The sequence below is a fragment of the Ctenocephalides felis genome, unplaced genomic scaffold (genome assembly GCF_003426905.1).
Source record: "Ctenocephalides felis isolate EL2017-DRISC unplaced genomic scaffold, ASM342690v1 CF-g0.4_SCAFFOLD_03571, whole genome shotgun sequence".
Classification (NCBI taxonomy): Eukaryota; Metazoa; Arthropoda; class Insecta; order Siphonaptera; family Pulicidae; genus Ctenocephalides; species Ctenocephalides felis.
The window spans coordinates 66,894,383-66,907,846 of record NW_020539725.1 but is presented as its reverse complement, the minus strand read 5'-3'; the positions used below and the strand labels follow the sequence as shown (position 1 = coordinate 66,907,846).

Genomic DNA, 13,464 nt, shown 5'->3' with positions numbered 1-13,464 from the left:
AAATATTCCTTTATTTACAGTTTTTTAACTACAATTTCATTCAATTACAGGAGGCGTTTCAATCCAGCAGTGTAATCAAATAATCTAACATTTTTAAATTCACCTTTCATATCAAGTAAATAATAGAAATATTTATCTTTGACTTTAAGTGGTAATTGTACAAGTGAATGCTCTCTAGGTTGATTGCAAGATACATTTTTTAAATCCACTGTCAGTATCTTGCTTTTACCGACTGGACTATAAGTGACCAAGCTGATGGATTTTCCACCTTTTTTCAATATCAAATATCGGACAGATCTTAATGTGTACACCCAGGATACACCTAATATACCATATCCTAAAAATTATGAAATACTGATGAATATCTTCTAAAAAAATCAAAATAATTCTATTGTTAGTTTACCTAATATCACACAAAGTGCAGCCAAAGTGTTTTTATATTTATTCTCCCCCAAATTAATTTTTCTCCACCACGCAACATCTCCTGCTTGTTCCGACAAAGGAGCATCTCGTAAACAAGTGTAAGCAAAGTGTCCTAAGTAAACCCAGAACACAAATTGGCAAATAGCAAAACCATTCAGCAATGTGAAAAACCTTGGGTTTTCATATTTGTATAAAATTATATCTTTTGTTACATTTGTGTTTATATCATAAGCTCGAAGCTGTTGTCGAGTGATAGGAGATATTGAAAAGTTTCGTTGATTGAATAATAATATTGATGACGAGTTGGGAAATGTTCTTTTTAAGGTTTGATTTGCATGGGTAATAAATGATTTTTGTAATGTAATATATTGGTTAATACTAGTTCTAATAACTGGACAAGTTATGTTTCTATATAATAAGTAATTCATTTTTGTAGTAGTTTAAGCTCTTAACGTAACATTGAATAGTTTAATCGCATTATTATTCCATTCACTTTTTTACATCTTTTACACTTTTGACACAAATTATTACAATGGCACTTCAGAGTTTGAGGTTATGATTACATATCTTTCACTTCTCGCAAAAAATTGTTTGGCACACGTTTATAAATACAGAACAATAATAAATATATTTTTTATTATCGTTTTCAAAAGGACATTCACTAAATATCACACATTTTATATAACTTTTCTTTATTAGATATCCGAATTTGAATCAGTGTCTATCAACTGTCAACTTCAGCGCTACCACCATTTTTTTTTCATTTAGTATGTTGGTTCTCCTCTTGTCTAATGTCATGGAACATCATGCTCTATTTTCATAGATAATAAAAATCAACTAAATAAAGTCAAAAATGTGTATATGATCGGTTAAAATAATACAATATAAGTAAGTACCTTGTTATTCTACATAATCTTATAATTCAAAATGGTTTTTTTTATATAAAGTTTGCTTACACAGATCTAAAACGACAAAGAACCGCTAAGACATTGAACCAGTAATTCACGCGAGGCACATTTTTATTAAAATATAGTTATTTAATTAGGTAAGTATTTATTGAAGATAATTTAAATTTAATATTGTGCAGCTTGCGAAAAAGTTTATGAAATAATTCATAAGTTTGTGTTAAAGGTTGCAGATTTAAAAATCGATTCATAACCTTAATTTCATCTTTATATATAGATTATGCAGTTATATATGTACATATACATTTTTGTTAGAAGTGATCATTAAACATTTGCATGTAGTTTTCAGAGTGATTTCAATTAAGTTTTGTACAAATTGCACAAAGTTTTGATAATGCAATAACTGAATAAACTATTAGATATGCTAATCCAGAACTATGCTCAAAATATTTATATCTTTGCAACCATCTTTCACCTTTAAATTGTTCTTAAAAGAACCAATAAGATCTATGTATTATATTTATCTCTATGTTCTATTGTTATCCATTATTTTTCTTCTAGTTATTGTGTTATATAAAATGGAAACCTCCACGGTGCCGCCATCAACTTCCCAAGACAATTTAAAGAAGCCCGATGTTTCCCCAGTTGCGGGTGAGAAAAAAAATGAAGAAATCATAGCAAACTTTCAAAGACTCCGATCTGAACAAAGAGGCTTAGCATCCAAACTGAGCACTTTAGAAATAGATCTAAACGAACATAAAGTTGTTATCGAACAATTAAAAACAGTGGATCCAGATCGAAAATGCTTCAGAATGATTGGTGGTATTTTAACAGAACGGACTGTTAAAGAAGTTCTTCCAATATTAATAAACAATACAGAACAACTCGGTAAAGTGATAGAAGCTTATAATAAAAATTTAATGGAAAAAGGCAAACTTATAAATCAGTACAAAGAATTGCATAATATTAGAATTCGGGGGCAGGATGAAGTTTTGCCGGAGGAAGAAAAAACGGACACACCGAGAAATGTACTAGTTGCTAATAATTAGTCATTATATAGTCACCGACCCAGTTCACATTTTTTGTTTTAATAATTAAACATTACGAATGCATTGATTTTCTGAACATGAAAAAAATAAATCATTTATCACAACATATATTTATTATACTTTTTTGTCTGCTTGGCTAAATTTAGCATTTGTAAATATTGCACATTAAATTTATTATATTATTTACGCTTTAACAAAATATTTGTCACCAAAAGTTTTATTATATGTTGAATCATATGAATAAAATTAAGACAATACTTGAGACATATTTTTTGTGCTATTGTTTTATGGCTTTTTTCAAAAATATTGTGCATTTTTATTAAATATAGTAATTTCAAATAACAAAAATGTGTTTTATGACGGAAATCAATTGAAAATGTAATTTAGAAACTATTGGAAATGAAAAACAAATAAAGGCATAATAAAATTACATGCAATGAAATATTATGTTACATATATTTCTAGCAAGTAATAAAGTATGCCAAAAACTATATACATTGAATACAATAATTGTCAGCAAAAGCATTAAAAAGTATGAAATTTACTCAAAGTCTAAAAGAGATTTAATGTTTTGCTTTTCGGTGAATGCAATGTGAATAAAATGATTTGATTGGTAGTTTAAATCAGATTGTTATCATTTAGTTTGTACTGGATTTATTGACAAATCAATAGATTTATAAGTTTTGACAAATTGTGTACAAAAGTTATAACAAAAATATTTACAAGTAGGTCAAGTTTAAAAGAAGAACATCACTTTATGAGTTGAATTTTAATATTTTTATTATAAATGAAAGCAAATTGGATAAAATTATATAAATAGCAGTTTTTGAAAAAACATATAATTAATTTTGTATGACAAATTGAGTACACATTTTGAAATTATGATCTTACTTTTTATAAATACAATTTTATTATAAAAAAAAAATAATTTACTTAAGTAAAGTTCAGAAAGGAATTATCATTATATTCACACATTCAATTTTTCTGGTATTATGCAAATGAAAAGTGGATAATTTTTTTTTAAGTCCAAGAGATCCTTATCATTATTATCATTTGATATACTAAATTTATTTACAAATAATATGTATTTACTAATAGTAATTATATTATTATTAGTATAACATTTAAATAGCAGTTTAAATCAAATTATTATCATTAGTACTATTTTATTGACTAATGACTAATTAATATATCTATAATTCTGACGAATTGAGTACAGTTTTTAATTTATAAAACACATTATTATTTGTCATATATAAATATTAAATTAAATTCTGTTTTATGTTCAATAAACCGTTTTTAATTTTTTTTTAAATTTGTATAAAGATTTAAGAAAATGAGGGGTTTGACAAAAAATCACTAGTAAAGTATGATGTCTATTTATTTTTTACCCAAATTAAAAAAAAAGCAATATTAAAAAAATTGGTGTCGGAAAGGGGATTTAATTTTAAATATTACCTAATGAAATATTTAATTATTTAAAAATTAGAGAGGATAAAAAAATCTTTAAAAAGCAATTACGTTACGCACCCCCAAATTAATGTTAAAAAATATAAAAAAGTTTTTGCTCGAATTTCAAAAAAAAAAAAATTAAAGCTTTAACATTAAGGTACGGGATTTTCCAGCAGTTTGCCTTAAAAAACTATATCATGCAATACTAGTTTATTAGCTGAATTTTTAAAAAATCCAAAATTTTTCAAAAAATAATACTGAGTTGGAGAAAATGCATTGATTATAAATATTACCAAAAAAAAGATGGAGTCCAAAAATCCTTAAAAATCACGTGATTAATAATGCCATTAAAGTTATAGTAAACGCAAAAAAATCGAAAATGAAAATTTTTATAGATCTTTACGTTTCAAAACCTTCTGAACATTTGGGCATATATTAGAAAAAATTGATGTATGTGTGTATGTGTGTGCGTGTATGTATGTATGTTCGGATACAAATTTTCGTCGACGATTTCGGGAACACGGATCAACCGATTTGAATAATTCGATTCGTATTGATAAGGAGACGTGCTGATTAGTTTTGCCGAAAACGGTAACTCAGTTTTTAAGAGAACGGAGCGTCCGATTTGAATAATTCAAAAAACATTTTATTTGTATTGACTAAATGAAGAACTGTTCAAATTTTTGAAAAGGCAGGTCCAACGACTTTGGAGATATGGAGGAAAAAGTAAAAAAATGAGCCATTTGGCGGTCAAAAATGAACATTAGACATATGCACATCAAATTATCAGATATTTTATAGAGATTTTAATAATAAGTATAAATTTTGTTTACATTCCTATGGGTTCCGTACCAATGTTTACGCGTTAGACGGCAACGCGGCGCTTACGCGCTTTGATATTTCGTCTTTATGCAGTTAAAGCAGTACGATTGCTTTGAAAAAAAGTTCAGAATTTCCAAAATATTTCAAAATGAATGATTTAGGATAGAATGATTTAATATGGTTCGAAATTCTATTAAAAATTTCAAATCTTTGATCAACTTTTATTGATTATTATTATTGATTATTTTTAATTACTCGAATTTTGAATTGTGGTACGGGAAGTTCCAGCAATTTGCCTTAAGGCACTATGCCCTAATTGCGTTAAGACAAAATTCCACTTACAGCTAGTTGCATTAGTGAATAGTTTATACGACTCCGCAGCAATTCATTTTCCAATTAATTTTGAACTGAAAATTATTCCCTCCGCCACTGGCGCCCATCGACCAGCTCCACTTGTTCCTTCCCGCCGCTCGTGCAATCTTCGCGTCTTTCCGCCTGCGTTCGTGTCCGTGTACGTGAAAACATTGCAGCTCGCCGTCTGTCCTGTCTGTTCACTCTGTTTCACTGTTTCTCTTCTTGACGATCACAAATCGCGGATTCCGTTCTAAATGTATGTCACGTCGGACATTCATTAAAAAAGTGATTAAAACCGAAAAAACACACTAAAGATTATATATTAATTAGATTTATGTGTTTATGTACAGAAATTAGTTTTCCTACAAGTGCCCTGAACTTTTGTGATAATGTGCTGTGTGATGGTGCAAAAGTTGTGAATAATATTAGTATAAAAGTGGGTGAAGATTGAATAAAGTATAAACAAAAGGATTTATGAATAATTAATTTGGTTATAAACAAAGGTATTGTTTTATTTATTATTTTATTATCTTTATTATGTTTTTTTTATATTTGTATGCGTGTGAATTGCAATTGCGAATATGTTCTCGCGTGTTCATGTGACATGTAGAGAATATGGTTATGGCGGATATTTGTGATATCGACAGTGATTTTTTAGTATTTGTGTAAACAAATTTCAAATTTGTTACATCAAGTGGTTTTGACATTCTTTTAAGGTCTGTGTCTAGATAATCGGTATAGAAATTATGGAATGCGACGTATCTAATAGTAAAGGATAGTAAAAGTCTGTCAAGGCAAGACAAAGGTTTATTTTTTAATGTCTGCCTTCGTTTATTTATATTTAGCAAATTTCTTGAACCACAGAACTCTATATTATGTATCATATTCAAATTCACTAGTTATTCCCTTTTCAATTTATTTAGGTTACTTTTTAAAGTAAAATCTGTCTTGTTTAATCTTTTTTATCACTTGTCAATAACCTCCAAATAATTACTGTAGGACTTGCAAAGAAACAGTTCTTCAGGGCATTTTGTTACTTTTTACTCGAAAGTAGATTTATTTATATTTTTTATTCAAAATCTGTCTTGTTTTATCTGCCCTTGTGACTTGTCAAAAACTTAAAAAAAAGGTAGAAATTGCAAAGAAACAACATTCTCAAAACATTTTGCTTGCAAGTAGAATTGACAAAAGTTTTTCCTTTGTTTTGCAAATTTTTCATAATACAGGTCTCTATCTTAAATGCCATATTCAAATTCACTGTTCACTACATTTCCAATTTCTTTAAATTACTGTATTTTTTAAAATTTGTATTGTTCTATCCTTTTTATTCCTTATCAATAACCTTCAAATAATTACTGTAGAAAAAAAAACAATTTTTCGGAACACTTTCTTAAGTTTTGCTCAAAAGTGGAATTCTTGACAGCAATTTGCCCTTTTCTTTATTTTATGTATAACATTTAAATCCACTACAAAATTTATTTAGATTTTTAATTCAAAATTTGTCTTCTTTTATCATCTCTTGTGACTTGTCATAAAAATAAAAAACGGTAGTAATTGCAGGGAATCTCAAAACATTTTGCTTGCAAGTAAAGTTTTTCCTTTGTTTAGCAAATTTTTTATACTACCGGTCTCTATTTTATATACCATGTTTACATATTCACTATTTACTCTTTTTTATTATATTTAGATTACTTTTTTAAGCAAAATCTGTCTAGATTTATCATTTTACCCAAAACTTCCAAATAAGTATAGAAATTGCAAAGAGTCAATTCTTCAGAACACTTTTTGAGGTTTTGCTCAAAAGTAGAATTCTTGACAACAATTTGTTCAATACATATTAATTTTCATTTCAATTTATTTAGATTTTTTATGCAAAATCTTTTTTATCTTCTCTTGTGACTTGTCAAAAACTGTAAGAATTGCAAAAAAAAACACCTTTTCAAAACATTTTGCAAGCAAGAGTTTTTCCTTTGTTACTTTATATTCTCTATTTTGTATACCAAAATTTAATTCACTATTTACTCAGTTTTTAATATCTATATAGATTTACTTATTTTAAGCAAAATCTATCTAAATTTATCTTTTTTACCCAAAACTTCCAAATATTTACTGAAGAATTTGCAAAGAAACAATGTAGAAGTTCTTGACAACAATTTGTCCTTTGTGTACATTTAAATTCACATCTTTATTCTGTTATTAATTTATTTAGATTTTTTATGCAGAATCTGTTTTGTTTTATCTTCCCTTGTGACTTGTCAAAAACTTAAAAACAAAACAGTAGAAATTGCAGAATCAACTTTTCAGAACATTTTGCTTGCAAGTAGAGTTAACAAAAGTTTTTCTTTGGTTATTTATATTTAGCAAATTTCTTATACCACAGATGTCTATTTTTTATACCATATTTACATATTCACCATTTACTCCACTTTCAACTTATTTAAATTACTTTTTTAAGCAAAATTTGTTTCGTTTTATCCTTCTTATTACTTATCAATAATCTCCAAATAATTACTATAAAACTTGTAGTACAATTCTTCCGAATACTTTGCTACTTTTTGCTCGAAAGTAGAGTTCACCTTATGTACCACATTTATATTTTACAAATATTTATTTTATTTTCAATTTATTTCGATTTTTTATGCAAAATCTGTTCTTTTTTTATCTTCTCTTGTGACTTGTCAAAAGCTTCAGAAACAGTATGAATTGCAAAAACACGACTTTTCAAAACCGTTTGTTCCTTTTTGCTTAAAATTAGAGTTTTCATTCGTTTCTGTATATTTGGCAAGACTCTTATACCACAGATATTTATCTTATGTACTATTTTTAAATTCATTATATATTAATTTTTAGGTTTTTCTTTTTGATGCAGAATTTGTTTTGTTTTATCTTCACATGTGACTTGTCAAAAACTTCTAAATAGAAATAGAAATCATAGAATATCATAGAAATTGCAAAGAAACAATTTTTTAGAACAGTTTGCTACTTTTTGCTCAAAAGTAGAATTCTTGACAATTTTTTTTTTATTATTAGTTTCTTTATATTTAGCAAAGTTCTTCTCATCAATATCAAAATCAATGAGATCTCTATATTATGTACCACCATTTAAATGTACTGTTTTTCCCTTTTTTAGATAAATATTTTTGCTGAAGACTTCTTGCTTAAAAGTAGAGTTTTCGATAAGAGCTTGAATTAATATTTATTATTGTTAATAACTGGTTGCTTATGAATAAATTTATAAAATGAACAAATATGTAAATAATTCTTTTTTTATGTGTATTTTTTTCTTATGTTAAATTGCTCGTCATATTTTTCAAGTAGCCTATAATTTTATATTTATAACTAATAAGTTGCATAGTTTCTAATTTTTATTTGTAATATTTAATTTTAAATAAACAGTTCTTTTGCTTCCAAGTAGAGTTTTCTTTTAGATGCTAGAGGAGGAGATACAAAATCAAATAGACGATTTCATCTACTAAAAGTTCACCATAAATTACATATAATATTATGTAAGAATATCCAATTGTCTTTCTTTATTTTTCTTTCAATACTTGTAAAGTAATGTAGCTCTTTAGCAATTAGTTTGTAATTGTTTCTTTTTTTAAAATGAAGAGAAATAGTTTGCTTTGCTTCTATTTCTGTCTGAGAAATTCAAAAAGTCACAATTTTAATTAAAATTTATTCACAATTATCTAATAAAGAAATCATGATAACAATAAAGTAGTAGCCTGCCCGAAGGCAGGTCCATAGTGTGATAGTATAACAAAATAAATGATTCCTTTTCCCTTCCAAAGTTCTATTTTTTTCCAAAGTTCTACTTCTACAATTTCTGGTCCTGTGCTACGACTTTGAGTTTCCTGAATTTTCGTCGTAAATCATCTGCATTCTTCTTCTTACAAATCCCTTCAGTTCTTTTATTTTATCTTCGACTTCACTATTTTTGCAGAATGGATCCCATCCAGTTTCCTTTTCTTTTAACGATCGTGTCTTTTTTCTCCGGGTATTTTTTGTCCATTTACTTTAGAGTCCATGTCTCTGATCCGTACAGAGCAATACTCCATATATAGCACTTTATTAGGACAAAATAATATTTATATCTTAAAATCCAATATTTTCTAAAAATGATAAATATAATTTAACGTCTTTGCAAAATGTAAAAAATTATTCATAGACACAACATCGCAATAGCAATTTAGTCGTGTTTGTTTAAACATTGTGCAATATGCTTGTATGTACTTCTACTATATTAGTTTTGTTTATTTAAAATTTTTAACACGTATTTAATACGGCGTGACAAAATATCGAATTTAGAGGTCACAGGTATATATAGTCGTATATGAGAATAATTTTTATAAAAAAAGCTAAATAAATTCTTGAAATGTTTATTCATATTCATATTATTTTCATATAATTTTTCAGCATATTCTTACATATATATTTCTTATACATATATCATATATACTATCTCTTCTTATATCCTAAGATTCCGTTCAATTTTTCTTTCAACTGATTTTCATTATTCTTCTTGTTTTTCAATGTGTTTTTCTCATCTTCTAAACTAAACTTTTTTCGTGCCTTAAGGCAAATTGCTAGAACTTCCCGTATCGTAACGAAATGTTCGAGGAATACTGAATGTTTTCAAATAGATTATTATAAATATTGTAACATTGTCTAATATTTATAAGAATTATATAAACTGAAATGCAAAGTTGAAATTATTTGTTTAAAGTATATTAGAACTTTAGTCAGGATTAAAAATAAAATCTGAATTATTTTCGATATACAAAAAAAACTAAAAAAAAAAATATAAATGTACAAACATTTTTTTTTACAAAATCAATTATTTTGTTAAGACAAGCAGAAAGTTCTTTGAATCATTTAAATCGGACGCTTAGTTCTCTCAAAAATTGCCATTTTTTACATATTTAGCTCCGTATCTTCGAAATGGCTAGGCCTGCCTTTGCCAAAAACTAATAAACACTTCTCCCAATCATTACTAATTGAATGTTTTTTAAATCATTCAAATCGGTTACTCCGTTCTCTCAAAAAGTCGATTTCTAATTCCTGCACTCTTTGCTCCGTATCTCCGGAACGGCTAGACCTGCCTTCGCTAAAAACTAATCAGCTCTTTTTCCTATCAATAGGAATCGAATGTTTGAACCATTCAAATCGGTTGATCCGTGCGTGACTGGAAATTTGTATCCATACATACATTCACACACACACATCCACATTTCGACACTGTATGTGTGTCATCATTCTAAAAAATATTTAGGTAACAAAGTTTAAAAAATTATAAGATATAACAGATATAACAACTATCAGAAAAAGATCACCAATATTTAATTTGGTATGAATTGCATTTAAATGTTTAAATTATTAAATATTATTGTATCAGTTAATTAAGACGTGAATGTATTTTAAATATTTAAATTGTTCATATGTATGTGTGTAAAATGTCAGTGCAGTGTTTCTTATCAAATTTCTTGAATAATACTCAATGGAATTGGTTGCAATTGCAACACTTCCTATTGATAAACGCATAACGTTTAATAGAGATACTCTGGTAAGGTCGATTTAAGAATTTTCTTAAAAATTGAGGAAGAAATTGATGTATTTTTTCTTCTCGTATATTATATGAAAACATTCTAGTCATATTGATAATGTGTAGAGATATTGAAGTTACGGAGAAAAATGTTCTCTAAACTCATTATTTGGTAATGGGCTATTTTATATCACTTCAAATGATGGAATACTTGGCTGCATTTATTTATGCAAAAGCCTTTGAATTACAGATGGGCTTATCATATCCGAAGCCGAATCGGTTAGTATTTGACTCCTCTTCAGAGAGGAGTTATATCCACTTAACAACTCCACAACTCCGATAATTTTGAAACATAATACTTGACACAAAATGTGTTCTTTAGTGTGTTGTTAACATATCTTAACATATATTAAGACTTTGGAAATAGTTTACAAATAGTTCAAACATTTTTGTTCATTTTATTACAATAATTACTATTTTATGCATTTTAATATGCATACAAATCTCAAATTGATAAAAAATTTGGGAATCAAAATCAATATTGTAATTATTTTTGAGGAGAAAATTTAGAATTCTTTGAATATGTTTTTTTTTAATATGAAAATAATGCAGTGAACCTTATATATGAAATGAGAACAAATCTTTGTGTATAATATTTTTCACAAAATAATAATACCTCACATTCTTTTATTATTTCCTTTTTGAGAATTAATCATACATCAGGTAGTTAGATTAGCATACTATTACTTTCACACAATTATAAAATCATAATTGTGCAAAAGTTAGAATATAATACTAAATATATTTTAGCTGGTTGTATACCATTGAAAGAGCTCATTTACGGACAAACATTATCGTATACAGAATATAGAATACAAAATACTATTATTTTGAGACATTATATACCTGGAAAGTCCTAAAACTGCCTGTGAGACAAGAAAGAAATCAAAATAATCTTTCGACCCAAATCTTTGTATTAGTAAAAAAATCTCAAGCAAATATCTGCACATGTTAACAGATTTAGTACAAGTTTAGGGAAGTCGGATATGACAAATCCGGTGAGACAACTCCACTCGGATTCACTCCGAGGGAGGAGTTGTATCGGAGTGATAACTCCGGAGTGAGTTACCCATCTCTACTTTGAATCATCCAATTGGTTATTTCTAGTTTTAAGAAATATTTTATTCCTTTTACTATTTTTATAAAAAGTTCTGGCCCTCCTACTATTTTGCTGCAAGTTATTGCAATATCAATGCGGACGATTATATTTGAACTGCGACTCAGATAAGAGACTCTTGATGCTATTATCTTGAAATAGGAAACGTAATCCGCAAAAAATCATAAGTCGAGTCGATAACACAGCAAAATAGTAGAATACATAATATAAAACCATACCATTAGAAATAAATCTTACAATGGATAACCTTTCAGAATTTTAGTAGAGCATTTAGCCACCTACTACATTTTATTTTTATATACTATACTATATTTACATATGCTCTATGCTATCCTTTTTTATATACCCTATTGTATCCATTTTTCTTGCTTTTTACAACTAATTTCATCACTCTGGTTTTCTCTTAAGTCCAATCTTGTAAAAATTCTAATCTTTCCTTCTTACTTCTAATTTTAGTCAAATTCAACTCTACAATTTCATTTCTATTTAATTACTAATTAACAATGTTTAAATTCCACTCTTTACTTCTGTTTCTATGCCATATCAAATCAACGATGCAAAATCTATTTAATTTTAACTCAACCTTTCCAAGGATCGATCCGAGGATCGCTGGCGTGAGTCGAGCACGATACTGACTGAGCTATTTCCGCCCCAGAATTCTAAATATTACTACTTTTTTAAAAATTCAGTTTGTAATTTAGAATTAACAATTCTCAATACTATATTTCTGTTGCTTTTAAGTTTCTTTTTAATGAAGGACACCTACTCTATTGACCCCGCTCAGATTCTCACGAGAATCTAACTCGATTCTTGTACATATCCGATTAGGATCATGCTAATGGATATTTAAAATTTAAATTATTCAAATAATAACTTTATATTGTAGTTTTTTTTAAATTTTCAATATGATTTTTGCAAGGAAATTAGATGGAAGCAAGTTTTCTGTAAAATAATGTGGGAAGTGTTTTTCTGTTAATATAAAAAAACTGAGTATAAGTCGATTCCGGAATTTGTTCACAGACGGAAAAGAAATGCTTGTTATAATTAACTAGAAAACTAGACGGTTATAGGAAATGACTACTGTTCTAGATATTGGAAATTGTAATTAAAATGTTTTGTGTAAAGGTGTTTGCTAATTTATAATGAATTTTCCAGCATGAGAAGTGCGTTTTTTTGCCCCACAAAGAAAAGATTTACAAACAGTAGCTTTTAAAGTGTTTCACAATCTTTTTAGACCATGTCTATCTTCAACACTTTTGAAAAAATTGTACTCGACTAAATAACTAAGTTTTTACTTTTAAAAGTTTTCAGTAGATATCACTAAAAACATCATAAGTAAATCATTTACAACATTCAATCTGTGATATTAAAAATAATTTACTTTTTTCTTAAATTTATCATTAGTTTTGCATTTAAATGACTATCCAAATTTAATTTAACAACAAAATTCAAATAGCCGAAGTGAAAGCCCTAAATCCCTTCCGAGTCTATTTCTAATTCGCCCCCCACATTGGCAAACGCTGATATAATATTATTATATATAAAAAAAATAATGTTTGTGGTTAAATTCATAGGCGAGGTCAAAAATATAATAAAACAAACAACCTTAAACGTACTATTATGAATATTATAATATTATCGGCTACAGACACATTAAATAAAGACATGTAGAATATAAAATAGAAAAAAATGCAGGTGACTAAAAATATAAACTTATACAAGGTCAGTAAAAATAATTAA

General features: G+C 27.4%; 2 protein-coding genes and 1 pseudogene across 2 annotated transcripts in view; 2 read left to right on the top strand and 1 right to left on the bottom strand.

The window, feature by feature from the left end:
• Window positions 1-13: 13 nt before the first annotated feature.
• LOC113386815 (transmembrane protein 223-like) lies at window positions 14-1,093 on the bottom strand. The gene is made up of 2 exons (XM_026624575.1): window positions 404-1,093; window positions 14-337 (listed from the first exon to the last, which is right to left on the bottom strand). The coding sequence occupies exons 1-2, from the start codon at window positions 849-851 to the stop codon at window positions 45-47; spliced, it is 741 nt and encodes a 246-aa protein (XP_026480360.1). The 5' UTR covers window positions 852-1,093; the 3' UTR covers window positions 14-44.
• A 103-nt stretch (window positions 1,094-1,196) lies between these two features.
• LOC113386816 lies at window positions 1,197-2,563 on the top strand (annotated as a pseudogene).
• A 2,679-nt stretch (window positions 2,564-5,242) lies between these two features.
• LOC113386813 (probable E3 ubiquitin-protein ligase RNF144A) overlaps window positions 5,243-13,464 on the top strand; it is a 50,410-nt gene continuing 42,188 nt past the window's right edge. The window contains exon 1 of the mRNA XM_026624573.1: window positions 5,243-5,508. The gene's annotated coding sequence lies outside the window, so the exon portion shown is untranslated. The remainder of the gene's footprint in view (window positions 5,509-13,464) is intronic.